We start from the raw sequence: 15,662 nt of genomic DNA, 5'->3' as shown, positions 1-15,662 counted from the left end.
GAGTCAGGTCGAATAAAACAGGTCACATCTAAATATAACCCAGACAGCTTAGGACCCCCGCAAAACAAAAACACATGAGCTGTGAGCTGCTAACACTCAAGGGCACACATTCAGAACAACAGGTGAGACAGATTGATAAGACTAACATGAAAATGCTGCTTAATTTTGAGTCATGACAAATTTATGCTAATATGCATGACATGATTTCACGCACAATAGTGAAGCTCTGCCTGCAACCCTGTACTGATAAAAGACTTGCATGCAATAGAGCCATGAAGACACAAACTACACCTAGATGTTAGCTGCTTACATTAAAAGGTGCCTTCAAATGTAAGCTAATTATCTGTGCTTGTATCTTTTCAATTAAAATAAGCTCAACTGTTTAGAGGAAGCATGCAAATTCATGTTGTCCTTTGATTTAGAAATGGATGACATTGAGCAGGAAGGCATAAATGAGGAGCTTATTGAGTTTGCTATCCGAGAGAGCATTCAAGATTCCTACAAGCTGCCATGTTCTTTGCAAACTAACAGGTATGAGAGAGTCTGAATATGTCTGAATACAAAGTACTTTTATTAAAAAAACATAAATTAATCATCCCAAACATTGTCTTTAGATTAGAATCTTTTCATTTAAGACACTATTCTCCTCTGGTTCAGTAGGAAGGAAACAAATAGTGAAGACTTTGTGAAGATAATCGCAGCAATTGAGAAAGGTAACATCTTTCTATTGTTGTATGCAGGGATGGACAACGTAATGTGAAGTTATCTAAGGCACAACAACCCTTACAAAAGTGAATGAATGCTTCAACTGTGTACTTGAAATGTTTGTTTTGTGGGTGTAGGTGCACACGTGTCTACATAATTGAATAAACTCACTCACTGTTTCCCTGAGAACTGTGTGGATTTTGGCTGTTGTCTCCACAGGTGATGTGTGTGCTCTGCAGGAGCTGTCAGGTTGTGTGTCTGCCTTCAGAGAAACTGGCATGAGGGGCCTGCTGCCTCTGCACACTGCAGCTGTGCAGCCACAGCAAGAGATCCTGTCTTTGGTGCTGCAGGGTGAGAGCTTGGTGCAACAGGCCGGGTGTGAAGTCTACATAATAAAAGACATCTGCATCCTGATAAAACCATACAGGTAGATGTAGCATCATTCCCACTTTAACACATGTCTTGTTGGTGTGTGTGTGTGTGTGTGTGTGTGTGTGTGTGTGTGTGTGTGTGTGTGTGTGTGTGTGTGTGTGTGTGTGTGTGTGGGGCAGTGTCAAAGTCCACAGATCTGGAGGAGCAGACGGAGGACGGGAGCACAGCTCTGACTCTGGCAGCGGAGGCAGGCCTGGTGCAAAATGTTAGCATGCTGCTGCGGCGCGGAGCTTCACCACACAACACCAACAGCAAGAATGAGTCTCCTCTGCTCATCGGTAGCACACACACAAAGTCAACACTGTAAACAAATTACTTTGATAATCAGTAGACCATTCACCTATTTCATTAACAGCACATTTTGAAACTGTTATTATTACCATTAAAAAAAGGATCAGGTTGTTAATGTCACCTTCCAATCAGAATTTTTTTTTTCCTGTTCCTTCACGTGTATGTTTGAGCTTCACTGTGCAGAATGATGTACCAACAAAGTCTGACACTAAAAGTCTTCAAATTCATCCACTGAAAGAGGAATGTTTCTCCATGCGCACTACAAATCTGATTTTAAGGTTTTGGAAACCAATTCAATACCCAAGTGTGATGTGTATTTCCAGTGCACATAAACTGAACGTGGACTTTACAGTAAAGTAGGAGGTACTTTTTTTATTAAGTTTCTGGATTCTTCATTGAGGGAGAAGAAAGTGTCTTTCTTTATGGAGAAAAAACACATTAGACAAATTATTATTCAGTCTAGTATTTGAGGCCTTTCCCCCGAATTGGTTCCATTTGCATGTTGTAACTTTTCAAAAATTAAACTGATTGAAAGGACTGAAAGTAAAGGACTGAAAGAAAGTGAAAACCTGGGACTATGACTATTTTAACTAACATAGTATGAATTTTCCAATGAGAAAATGTATTTTATGTATAAATTGTAAATAAGGACACACAATAATACAAAAAAATCTCTGAAGGATTGTAATTATTATATTTTATTTTGAAGTGGATGGACGAAAATGTTTTTTTCAGCTTTCTAGGTAGTTTTTTTATTAAGGTTTTATATGATGTTTCCTCAAATTGCCATTAGGACAAAGTGCAGGACACTTTGATAATGACTTCTGATAATGTAATGTATTATACAGATACTTATTTACGCATCTAATTTATTGGTGGAATGGTCCTTTTATATATCTTATACATGTCTGTGGGGGGTCTTTAAGTTTTCATGTTTGTTGGCCTAAATGTTCCTCCACAAGGAGTCAGGTTTTTTGGAGAGGTCCTAAAATGCTAAGTAAGCTATGTTGGCAGATATACACCAATCAAATTACTACTGCTGATTTAACAGTAACTGCTTGTCTCATTAGTATGCATTTCTATCACAATGTACCATGTTATTTTGTGATTATCTACATTTTGTAGCAGTAAGACAGCGATCCTACGATATGGTTTTATCCCTCATCATGGGCGGTGCTTTTGTGCAGCAGGTGTGTCTCAGGAAATGGACAGCTACACATGAAGCTGCAAAGGTGAGCAGCAAGTGTTGATACTCGCTAACACATCACTAAAACTGAATCAGAGCATAAACCTTCTCACATTCATGTCTTCCTCCATATCTATAATACCAGGTGGGTTGTCCGGCCATTATGATGCTACTGCTTCGACATGGAGGAGAAGCAAATTCTAGAAATGTTCATGGAGTGACACCTCTGGGGATTGCAGCTGAATACGGCAACACTCAGGCTTTGGAGATACTCATACAACAAGGTAAAATGCCAAACAGCTGACAGTTTGTATGGTTTAATCACACACTCATCAGACCCAGTACTTTCTCTACACTCCACTAGGTGGGGATGTGAATGCCCAAGCCACCAATGGAGACACAGTTCTGTATGATGCTGCTGGATCTGGAAACCTGGATTGCGTCAAGCTGCTGCTGGAGCATGGAGCCAATGCCAGTATAGCCAGCTATGCCTTCCAGCTCCCCATACACAGAGCTGCCTATGAGGGACACTTTCTGTAAGCTTGCATTCTTGTCCTGCTGTTTTGTTACAGATCAGTGACCTTGCTGTAAACGAGGTGTCCTGGTGTTCTAGACATGGCAGTATTCTCATGCCAGCTTGATAATATCTGGATTTTTAAATATGATCCATTTCCCTGAAGAAACAAATGAACATTCTTGTTCCAGCCATTCTGCAGCCAAAGTGATCAAGCTACAACATGTCAGTCTCCACAGCTCTGCAGTGTTTCACTGTAATCATGTCCACAAAGAGCCTTTTGTTTTATTGCATTTGTCATTTCCGTTACCAAATAACACTGTAGCTCAAAACCAGTCTAATGAACATTTTTTCTTCCTGTCCTGTTTTCTTCAGCTTGTAGCGTTTGTTTTCAACTGTTTTCAACCCCCCCCCTCTCTCTGTAGAGTCCTGAGGACTCTTATCCCCCTCACCACAAAGAGAGCCATCCGTCTCTCAGGCCAGAACCCTGTCCATTCAGCAGCTGATGGGGGGCAGGTTGAGTGTCTGAAGCTGCTTATTGAAAAGGGGTTCAATGTCAACGCCTTGCTGGACACACACATCTCTGGTATGTTACAGTTGGATTCACCTTTCACAAGATCCAGCACCCTTAAACTCTCAAACCAGGCAATTTCAAACATGCATGAACTGTTGCATGTGCAAAATTGTCATTAATGCCATTAATAGACATACAGTATGAATCTTTAGTCTTACATGGGGGAATCTGTGCTCTTCTACACTTGTTTTTTAAATATAAATCTTGTTATAGAGAACTATGGAGACCTCAGGAAGAGTCCTCTGTATTTTGCTGTTTCCAATGGTGACATAACCGGTGCTGAGGTACTGCTTGCAGCCGGTGCAAGAACTGACCTGGATCCACTAAGATGCATCCTGGTCGCTGTACGAGCTGAGAGGTGTGTGTGTTTTCTCATTCCAAATAAACTATGTGGTGAAGGCAAGTCAGGAATGAGGATCCTGGTTGAGTGTTGCGGAAACCTCTTGACCTTTCTATCCAGGTATGAGCTGGTACAACTGCTGCTGTCCTATGGAGCAGAGGTGAACTGTTACTTCAGAGTGATCAGTAACACTGTGTTCCCAACAGCCCTGCAGTACTGCCTGAGGGATCAGACCATGCTGCGACTGCTGCTCAACAGCGGATATCAGGCTGATAAGTACGTCTACCTCTCACTGTAAAAATGACAAGTGACTAGTAGAAGAGCTCCAGCTCATTTTTTCTCAAGTTGGATCTCTGATGGATAATTTAATTATCCATGACAAACATCTCTGGTTAGTCTCCATTATCTTAAAGAAAAGTACTTAAATTCTGAGCCCAAGAAAGGGTTGTAAACACAATGCTGCATATACAGAAACCACTTAAAGATAAACATCCAAAGTCTTTTCTTATATCCTGACACTGAGAATAAAAAGGTCCCGAACTGACCCAAACACTTCCCTGAGTTACTGTATCTTCTGCCTGGAACCAGTCACTCGACATACTTTAGAGACAAATCAAGATCCTTTCTAATCCTTGTGACTGGTGGGACAGGGGTAGTAATGCATCTTAAATTATTTAAGAATAATTAAGACATTACAATGGTCAAACATCTCAGTAAATGTTCTCAGTAGCTATCCCATTTGAATTTGACCATTCAAATAAAAAGGTCAAATCTTTTATAATCACACTCTGCAACACTATCTTTCGTAGGTGTTTCCAATGTTACCATGGTAACAGTGAAGAAATAGATCCTACCTGGACTGACCTCCATGATCAAGCCTACCAGATTTACAGGCAACCAAATGTCATTTCAGTAAGAACTAATAGGGGCAGATGCATGTCCTCAGTCAGTCAGTTAAAAAATAATACATCAACCAATAACCTGACTTACATCACTCTTTTCTGTCTCTGTCAGTTCTGTGAATTCATGTCAGTGTCGTGGCTGACAGATCTGGTCGGCACTGTGGTGAAGATGCTCCTGGACTACGTCAGCCATGTCAGCATCTGTTCAAACCTCATACGCATCCTGGAGAGGAGACCAGAGTGGGATGAGATTTCTGAGATACTGAGTAAAACTTCCAATCTGCTTTGGATTTAAGAAATAATGTATCCCTTACATGGAGAAAAGGCTAAACACTTTGAAGATGAGTGAAGTAAGATGTCTGTTTCTGTGCCCCCCTAGGCAAGCCACGCTCTTTGCAGCACTTGTCTCGACTGGTAATCAGGGGTCACATGACCCTGAGGACACTCAATGACCCTGGAACCATGGCCGTCGTTCCCTTTCCTCCCAGACTGAAGAACTACCTGACCTACAGAGAGTATGATCTCTACAGGGACCTCTCTTCAACTTGAAAGGTTGAAAGGTTTAGCCGTGTAATTGAAACATGAATAATGAAAAAAGCACAAGTCATTCTTATCACAGAGGGTTCAAAGGGTTTATTGAGAGTTGAGAGTTCCTTTATGTTGCACATGTTCAGTTTTATACATTACGAGTCAGATTGCCTCCGCCAGCAGTGTGTGCATTGTGACTGTAACCTGTCTTGTGAATACACAGGTTCAGACTATTTGGTTGGATTCTTTTCATCAGGAATCTACTCCAGCATCAGTATTTAATTTCCTTTTTTTCTTTTTTAATGAAAATTGTCTCCTCTTCCTTGTCTGGACAGATGTAGTATATTATGCCTTGGGCAAAAATCATAATGGAAATAAGTCATATTTCTGTCTCTCTTTAATCATGTCTGTTGCAACATTAGCACAATATTTTTTATTTTCTTGACTGCATTGCAAACATGTCAGATACCATGCATGTACGTTTTGTACTCAATAGACACCCACATGTTTTCACTTCTGAGTGATTTGACCTCTGCTCAGGTTAAATTTAGGTGGAGCTATTCTGGAGGTTATGTGAGTTCACCAAACTGCATGAACTAATCAGAATAATGATAAAATTATTAAGTTAAGTGCTGCCCAACCAGTGAGAAACAAATGTCAATCAAGAAAAATGCACAGGCAACATCAAAGAAGCTCAGTGTAGAGATCTAATAAGCATGAATAAGTGAAAAAACCTGTGTGGGTGGACACTTTGTGCTGGCTTCAATGTGCACCTTATGTGTTAAAGGCTTAAGAGTTAAAAAAAATTAAAAATCACAGTATTGTTGCCTAAATGTTGCACATGGATTTTTTTAAAATCTATTTTTTGTAATAAATATTTTAGAAACTTGATGTGATCATGCCATAAATAACATACACATGACAGACTTTTCAAATATTCACATATGATGATGATGATGATGAAGAAGAAAGCCAAAACCAAAGACATATTCAAATCCAACAAACAGACACAAAAAATATTTATAAAATGAAAAACAGTCTTTATAATTAGAAACAAAAAGGGTGTTCTGCAGTTGTATTTAAATGTAACTGTGCTGCACTGGACCTTGCAGAAGTGTAAACATAACTCATCAGGCAACAACAGATTATGACAAACAAAGCCATGAGCTTTAAAAGCCCATAATATCAGCATAATTCCTGTTCTTTCATTATGCTGTCTGTGCAAGACTCAGAGGCATTTAGAGTGATGATGTTGATGGTGTGCCTGCATGTGGGAGAATATGTTGTCGCTGTATGTTTATGTGTGTGAGAGATACAGGTGTAATTTCAATGCTGATTTACATTCAGTTAAGAATAAATCTGCTCAATCTAGTCATGGATCTAAAAGAAAAAAAATCTGTCATGAACCAGTTTGTGAGGTCCACTATATCCAGGAGAAATCCTATGATGCAACAGCTATTTGTTCCCATGTATCAAATTCTGCAGCCCACAGGTAGCAGAGCAGGTGGACCCAAATGCAGATACAGAATTACTGACAGATTACGTTCAGAGTTCAGAAGTCAGGTAACAGAAGGCACAGATGACAGGTTGGCATGAAACAAGGATTATAGATGATGATCTAACAACTAAGAACAGACATGTATATACACACACGAGAACTGTTCACAAAACACGGGGCAGCTGGGGTTAGCAGGGACCAGAATAGGAGAGGGGAAATGATGATCGGATGACAAGGTGATAGGAGGGTGTGGCAGGCAAAACACAGCGTTGACAGGGCTAATGCAGAGCAGGTGTGGAGGGAAAATGTGATGGGAATAGCAGGCTGAGAATATGAGAAAAAACAGAGTAAACCCAGAAACAAAATCCTCTCTTCAATATGTCTCACACTCATATTTTTAAATTTCAACCATACAAGTGAAACCAGCATAAGGAACAACAAAAATCTCCCTTGCCCTAATACTGTCGATTCATTTTATTATACCTTCTCCTGTTCACCTGTAGATTACCCTTTAATCTATCCATGAATATCTATAGAGAGCAGATCAATAAACACAAAGGCCATCTTTAGTACAACACAAGATCAAACAGTGAGTTCATCTTAACAGTAAAAGTATTTGTCCTTGTCCACTACCACTCAGTTGAGACTTAATGTCAACAGGAGGAAAAGCTGAGGCTCTCAGATAATGGCAGCTAAGGAACATAGAACCAGACTAGAGAAGAACCATAACAGTATTGCAGTGCATTAGTCTATTATAATCATACTGATCCCACATCCTTTATTGCATTAAAAAAATCAAATAAAGGTAAAGGTATTATGATAAAAACTACCCAATAAACTGGATTATGGTTTTATCTTTGTGTCCATCCCTGTCACGTTAAAACATAACAAAAAATGGCAAGACAGGTGACAGCATTAAAACAGAACTGGAAGAACACTACCAGCTCATATCATAGTCCAGTAGTCACTCAACCTTAATCTAGTGAGCAGAAATCATAACAATACATTCATAAACCATCTTCATCTCTGCTATGGCAGTTATCTTGATTTACTGACTATAACACAGGAGGGTGCCTTGACACCTCTCGGCCTAAGGACATTCAGGGATTGAGAAACTTTTTTGAGTGATATATTATCTCTGTTTGTCTTTCTCATTCTGTGTATCTGTTGGGTCCAGTTGGTCTTTTTTAGCTATGAACAAAGCCACTCAGGCATTGGTGATACACTGCTACGTTGACAGGACACGCAGTCTCTGAGCTCACATGCTTTTTGTGGCTCTGTCTCTCAGAGTGCTGCCTCCCAAAAAAAGACGCTGCATCATGGGGCCCACACTTTGGTACGTTCCCCTGTGATCCCATTCTTAAGGCCCAAACAGCAGCTGGGGAGATTAGACAGGCGAGGACACCAGCACACTCACTTACACTCTCCTTTGCAGTGATACAGCCAGGCAGGAGAGATCTGGTTCAGACTGGAGCAAGCTTTCATCAGGAGCACACTTTGACTGGACCCAATACTTTCAAACATCGTCGTCTGGAAAGGATCACCTCAACAGGACTCTGAATTTCCAATGACCCTTTATGTCCTTGGCTCTCCAGTAACCTCACAGTGGACCGTGTCTTTTGTTGGAATCGTTCTCTCTCTGTGTGTTAGTTAACTGTCTCTGACTGGACTGTGCTAATCACACTTTGAACATGAGTTGTTTCGGGTACCGTCGAGAGCTAAGTAAGTATGAAGATGTCGACGAGGATGAGCTGCTGGCTTCCCTTAGCCCTGAGGAGCTGGCTGAGTTGGAAAAAGAACTTGCGGATATCGACCCTGATGCCAATGTGCCCATAGGACTCAGACAGAGAGACCAGACAGACAAAACCCCAACAGGCACGTTCAGCAGAGACGCCCTAATGAAGTATTGGGAAAATGAGACACGTAAAATTCTCGAGGATGAGATTGGGGGAGGAAGCCCCAAACCGGTCAGTGGTAACATTTAATTAGATTTTCTCTTCATTAGTGAAATGCACCAGAGGCAAAGCTTGTTTGTTTGAAGTTGTATTAGATGGCCCTGGTATGAGGTAATCTGAACTACCAAAAAGAGGCGGAAGCATTAGAAAATTATCATTGTCTTTAGTTGCCTTATACCCTCTGCAAGGTATATATAAAAGTTACATAACTTTTAAAGAAAAGCAAATTCTCTTTCAATCCTAAATAATTTTCTTGTAACACAGGATGAGGAAGAAGAGGAGGAAAACGTGACAGAGAGAAACAGCGAAGCAGAGGATGAAAAAGATGACAAAAATGAGAAAGAGCAGAAAAAGCACGAGAAACAAAAGGAGGAAGAAGAAGAAGAAGAAGAGGAGGAAGAAGAAGAGGAGGAAGAGGAGGAGGAGGATGAAGAAGAAGAGGAGGAGAGCGAGGAAGAGGAGGAAGCAGTGACAGAAGAGGAGGACGAGGAGGAAGAGGAGCAACAAGATAATAAAACAAAGCCTGAACCCTCAAAGGATTCTGGGCCACTGACATCACAGTTCGTCATCCCAAAGCTGCTAACGCCTCCGAGGGTGGAGCCTAGGAGACTGACTCCTCCCCCTCCGCTTATTGACCCCAACGTGGGCGGAAATCCCATCGTTGTTGATGATGCTCTCCAACGAGCCATTGACAATGACCCTGAACTCACAGAAGTTAATCTTAACAACCTTGATGACATCTCACAGGTATGAAAACAGATGACCCCCCAAAATATAAATTACAAGACATTTTCCCTTCTTACCTGTTGAGTATACTTTTACCCACACTGAAGCCCTTATACTGTATGTCTCTACATGGATTGTTGTTGTTTAGTAGTAAGTTAGTGAAATGCACAACTCATCTGATCCTGGACCCTAAGTACATCAATGTGGAGTGTTATACCTTAATGAGATACATCAGTGAGATTTTAGTATAGAAAATAGGTGCAAATTTTGGTGATGTTGGCATTGGCAAACACTTCAAATGGTATTGGCTCTTTCCAGGATTAGAAAACCACAAAATCTATATTTTTATTATAGTGTGATGCTGTTAAAAGTGTGTTTTACATGAGCAATATGTGTAAACAAGGCAGTAAGAAAGGCCTATATGTTCAATTGTGGTCAGCTGACACAAAATCAAGAGTACCAACCATTTTCTCATGGCCTAACTCAACACTAAACATCTTGGTTGCTATTGGTTTTGAAGTGTGGTAAAGTTTGGGCAGTGGTAGACATGCTAGCCTCTAGTTTACTAGCATCCTGCTCTCAGCTGAGTAAGTTTTGATTGAATGCCAGATTATTTTTAGAGTCAGGCATATTACCAGGGTTATGTAAGGGAGAGACTAGCTACATATTTGGTGCAAACATTTCATATGACGGGAAAATAGACAATAACATGATGCCTTAATTCAACATCAAAAAGGTTTCTTGCTGTTCTCTTGTCATCATATTGTGGTTAACTTTATGGTAGCAAATAGGGACTCTAGGTGAGATATTGTCGGCTGTTTATTGTTCCACTGAGTGGTTGCCAAATGTTGTGTAACTCCTTTCTTAGGAAACCCTCATCCGATTTGCGGAAGCACTGAGATCCAACACACACGTGCGGGTCTTTAGTCTTGCCAACACTCATGCTGATGACCCTGTGGCTCTGGCCATCGCTAAGATGCTGAGGGAGAACTCGTCGATCATCAGTCTCAATATAGAGTCCAACTATGTGACTGGAAAGGGTGTAATGGCACTAGTTCAAGCACTTCCAGGAAATAACACGCTGACTGAGCTTCGATTCCACAACCAGAGACACATGTGTGGAGGACAGGTTAGTTTCATTCTGTCACCCCATCCAGGAAGACATTCCTCTTGTCAACCTGTATAAATGTAAGGTGTAATACTGTCTCTCTTGTACAAACTGACCCCTGCAGGTAGAGATGGAGATGGTTAAGATTCTCAGGGAAAATTACACCTTGATCAAACTGGGCTACCAGTTTAACCTCCCTGGTCCTAGGATGAGCATGACAGGAATACTGACCAGGAATCAGGACCGCCAGAGACAGAAACGACTGCAGGAGCAGAGGCAGCAGCAGGGCCAGCAGGGCCAGCAGGACGGAGTCCTTAACCCCAGAACCACTGCACTGGTACATAACCTTTTCCTGAAATGATATTATAAAATACGATCATTAATAGGCTTGTCTGACTCATCTTTGTTCTCCATTACTGTTTTCGAAGTCTCCAACTCTGTTAAACTGGTACTTAAACTGATAGTTTAACAACACTTCAGTTTCCTTCAGAAATGCCAATTCTAGTTATGCATGTATTTGTAACTGTTTGCCCCTTTCTTTCCCCCCTCTTTAGAGAGGAACACCAGGTTCATCACCATACAGCTCTCCCAGAGCATCTCCTTGGTCCTCACCCAAACTTCCCCGGAGCGACCTGGCTAAAAAGCAGACCCCTCCTGCTCCACCTCCTCCTCCACCGCCTCCCCCTCCACCTCCTCCACCTCCTCCTCCACCACCTCCCATGCAGCAGGAGAAGAGAAAACCTACCAGGATGATTGCAGAGGTCATCAAAGCCCATGAGGTGGGCAGCACAAAGCCTGCAAAGAGAAAGGGGAAGAAGGGTAAGAAGGGGAAGGGGAAGGAGTCAGAGAAGGACGAGACAAGTAACATCCTGAAGGAGCTTAAGAATGCGCTAAGGCCCATGGCGTTTGAGAGGAGAGGGGAGGACTGCAGCAGGCCATCCACACCAATGAGGTCGGCGCACGACCAGCTGATGGAATCCATTCGCACCAGCAGCGTCCGCAACCTAAAACAAGTGAGTGGAACAACTGGTGGACATGTACTTGATGAGAGCTGGCAATTAATTGAGTGACAGCTAAAGTATTCATGTACTACTGACTTTAAAGATTTTCCTCACCCTTCTTTGCATTTAATGAGCAACAGGATGACAAGTACATTGATCAGGAACACTTCCGAGCAATCAAGCTATGTACTGATATATCTGCAGGCACCATGAACAAGGAGGAAGTTTAATTTAGATGAGGATGACACAGAGTCAGTTGTGTATGAGTCACTTCTTTAGCTGACACAGTATCTTCTGACTTGGTTGGGCAGCTGACCACCAGCCAGCACCGTGGCATGAATACAATGCTTTTACAGTCAGAGACAGAGACAGTAAAGCCAACATAAAACAAAGAATAATGTCAGCCAAGTGTTCTCAACCAGGAAAGGGAGATAAACTGATACAAAGAGAGAAAGAGAGATGGGAAACAGACAGTGAACTTGAAACTGAAAAGAGGAATACAAAAGTCAGTAAATGTAGTATGTTTTTTTTCTTAGCTTGTTACATTGTTAGAGTGGAAAATCAGCTGTGCCCCCAGATGGAGGGGTCTACTAGGTGTGAAATTCCTGCCACTTAGTGCTGTTATTTATAGAAACTGTTCAGTGGAGCTTTGATAAAGACAGATATGACACGTTACCACAACACACACCAACAACAAAGTCCATAAACACTATTGATTGACAGAACAGGGGACATAGGCAGAACTGAGACTGACTTTACCACACCTTACAGCTCTATTGTTTCCTAAATACTCCTCAGAACTGTACTTGATGGTCACAACACTGTCCTTTTTCACAGGTGGAACTCCCACATCATCTACGATAAAACAAAGGGAAATACAGGAGGTCTATCCTGATTTCTATGGCAACCATGGAAATCAGGGAATCTGCATAACGATGGTGATGGAGTGACCAGCAATGATGAAGCACAAGGTGATTAAAAGATGTTACTGAGGAGGCAAAAATAACTGAATTCTTACTCATGAAAATGAAAATATACTGGAAATTTGCACTGCTCTACAGTAATAGCTTTACATTTGAATAATGTTAAAACATTTTATGATATTTGTATTTGAATTTTGAAATGAGTTGTCTGACCTGTTTACTGATCAGTTTTCTAACTCACTGTTTTCTTATAAACTTGTAAATATGATCTGTTATTGGTTGAATTATGTTATAATTTTTAAATATAACCATTTGGTGTTTACAGGCCTACTCAGCAAAGTTTGTTGACTGTTTTCTTTGGTTTGGTTTAAAAGAAAAAGATCTTACAGAATCATATGCTGCATTATCACTTTAATTAAGTTTATTTTTATCAGTGAGTCATCTTACTGTTCAAGAACCACTGATGCATAATCCCACTCCATAATATTCACAATACACCCACCCAATTAGCACATATAAGAGCTGGGCCTTTGCGCACTTTCAACAATTCACAATGTATGACAAGTGCAGGCAAGAGACATCAACTATAGAACATCATTATTGAGGTGAAGAAAAATCTATGTGATACTGTAAGGCTGCAGGAGTCAAGGGCTTTATGCAAACATACACTTGTTTCTTTCCCACTGACTAAAACTGCATGTATTATTCATATCTGCTCATATAACTTACATCTGGACACTTCAGCGCCCACAGGAAAATTAGAATAAAGTGCAAACTCATCCAAATTTCAGTAAAGTAAAACAGGTCCAATCTGTGAACTCTTGTGAACTCAGCCTGGGTCAGGGGGATCAACGTGTGGGTGAGACAGGGAAGACAGAGGAGTGTGAGTCAAAGAGACTGAGAGATGGGAGATATTAGAAGTGATCATGCTAATCCTGGCCTTGCATTTGTTTACATGTCTTTAGAGAGTTGTATGACTCTTCAATCCACGGAGCAGCTGTTCAAAGACAACGTGGTCAGTTTAAGGGTGGCAACAACCTGAAAATGATTAATTACACCAAAGTGACCAGAGGCTTTTAGGTTCTATTAACCTCATAATGTTGGAAAAAATAAGTGTCAACAATGTATGTATTTAAATAGGTAGTGTAATTGAAAGCATAGTTTATTTCAGTTTTGCATGCTTTCTAAGTTTTGAGACCTGAGATTTGACTGCTGTGAACAGACAGGAAGTTACCAAAGTCATGATCTTTTTTTGTTTGTTTCATTTTTCCAACAACACAGTTTAGTTTATCATGCATTAATATTATGAATTGGGCATCTCAACACTAATTTGTAGAAAACTGGCTAAAACATGTTAAAAAAAATAACCCAGCAATCTGAGTGTTTTATTCATTCATTTGGTTAGTGCATCAAAAAAAGATAATTGAGGAGAAAATCCAACCTGTAAACAGATTTATAAGAAGTTTGGACCGAGCTTATATTACACAAATGCCTAAAACCAGTCTGCTCAGTGGCCCTCCCAAGTAGCTCAGTGTGCACAATGCATTCCTTGAAGTGTCCTAAAAATAAAACTTCCTTTACTCAAGTACAGCACTTATTCATATGTGTGAAACTGTTAATAGGGGAATCCCTCCATAAAATACACTGACTTCCTGTTTGTGGTTTCTGCACTCAGGGTGGTCACTGCAGTATATTTCAGGATGGACAGAGACATCAAAGTCGTTACATATACAAAGTTTGTATTTATCCCATTTACATTTACAGTAGATCCCTCATTGATTGCGCTCCTCATTGATTTATGCACACAGAGTTGCTGCTTTAAAAAGTTAAACCTTTGTTAAACTGCTGAATTTCCAAAAATGCAAATCGCATTAAATGATTTTAAAGGGCAATTTGACAAAGATTTTACATAATAATCTACTTGTGATTTTATATTTGACGAAAGCTAAGGTCAGGTTATTGGACAGCTGTGAAGGCCCAAAGATAACACAGGAAATAAATAAATATAAATATAAATATATATGTTTTTGGCAAATTTGAAATATATTTATATTTATATTATATTTATATTAAGTTTTATCACAGTTATTCATTTATTGATTTGTCCATTTACAGTGTCACTTTTGGGCAAACATCTGATATACTGTAGTAACTATGAAATCATGTGATCATTGTCAAGTCTGGTAAAGTTTTAAAGGTTATCTGTAAACCACAGACAGCTACATTTTCACATTAATTTAAACCTTATCAAACGGAGGAAAATTGTCTAGTATAGACTACATCATGTTTTATTAATCATACCAATTTACCACTTTTATGCTAATATCAAGTCAAGTTAAAACAAACAAATAAATACATGCGTGCTGTAGCCTCTATTAAAGCTTTTGTTTGTTTGTCTATGGACGTACTGTACCCAAGTAGCCCTGCCACACTCGTGGAAAGTGCCATACCTGCTCTAATCCCCCCTCATAAGCTCAGCTGCAGAGAACTGATATAGGGTCAGTGTGGTGTCAGCTGATGTGGACATTAGCTCTAAAAATAAAGGAGTGTTATTGTGGTTATGTTGTACAGAGTTATTTTCTTGTGAAGAGTTCTCAACTTATAAGTGAATAGACACATACACACTTTTTTTCTTACAGTGTTTCACTGTAATGATTTGTACCTGGAAATAGATGAGATGCCTAATCAATGGTGAGCAGTCCTGACTAACACACACACACACACACATAGGGATGTTCTCAACATTCAACTCTCTTTCACACAAAGATGTGCATTTATATTTGTATATTGCTATAAATTGACAAATGATACCGAGCCTGGACTCATTTTAACAAATTATCATGAATGCCTTTTGTTACTTTTCTTTTTGGGCCCAGGTCATGTCAAACACGGTATGTTTGTCACCTGACGTGGATGAAATGGTAGCAGTAAAAGATGTGATAATCCTCTGCTCAGCTGTTACCAGATCTGTCCAACTCT

At 40.2% G+C, this 15,662-nt stretch overlaps 2 protein-coding genes across 2 annotated transcripts; both read left to right on the top strand.

Moving 5' to 3' along the window:
- Positions 1-424: 424 nt before the first annotated feature.
- Positions 425-5,532, top strand: asb15b (ankyrin repeat and SOCS box containing 15b). Its single transcript, XM_053313992.1, has 13 exons — positions 425-531; positions 661-713; positions 925-1,056; positions 1,257-1,415; positions 2,554-2,660; positions 2,760-2,898; positions 2,979-3,150; positions 3,554-3,714; positions 3,916-4,060; positions 4,163-4,318; positions 4,852-4,954; positions 5,057-5,210; positions 5,324-5,532. The coding sequence occupies exons 1-13, from the start codon at positions 425-427 to the stop codon at positions 5,491-5,493; spliced, it is 1,758 nt and encodes a 585-aa protein (XP_053169967.1). The 3' UTR covers positions 5,494-5,532.
- Positions 5,533-8,661: 3,129 nt separating this feature from the next.
- On the top strand, positions 8,662-12,624 carry lmod2b (leiomodin 2 (cardiac) b). The gene is made up of 6 exons (XM_053313935.1): positions 8,662-8,937; positions 9,190-9,672; positions 10,520-10,780; positions 10,884-11,096; positions 11,314-11,772; positions 12,598-12,624. The coding sequence occupies exons 1-6, from the start codon at positions 8,662-8,664 to the stop codon at positions 12,622-12,624; spliced, it is 1,719 nt and encodes a 572-aa protein (XP_053169910.1).
- The last annotated feature ends 3,038 nt before the right edge of the window (positions 12,625-15,662 follow it).

Source organism: Scomber japonicus, chromosome 23 (assembly GCF_027409825.1).
Source record: "Scomber japonicus isolate fScoJap1 chromosome 23, fScoJap1.pri, whole genome shotgun sequence".
Classification (NCBI taxonomy): Eukaryota; Metazoa; Chordata; class Actinopteri; order Scombriformes; family Scombridae; genus Scomber; species Scomber japonicus.
Note: the sequence above shows the minus strand (reverse complement) of the source record. Positions and strands in the feature narration are given on the sequence as shown.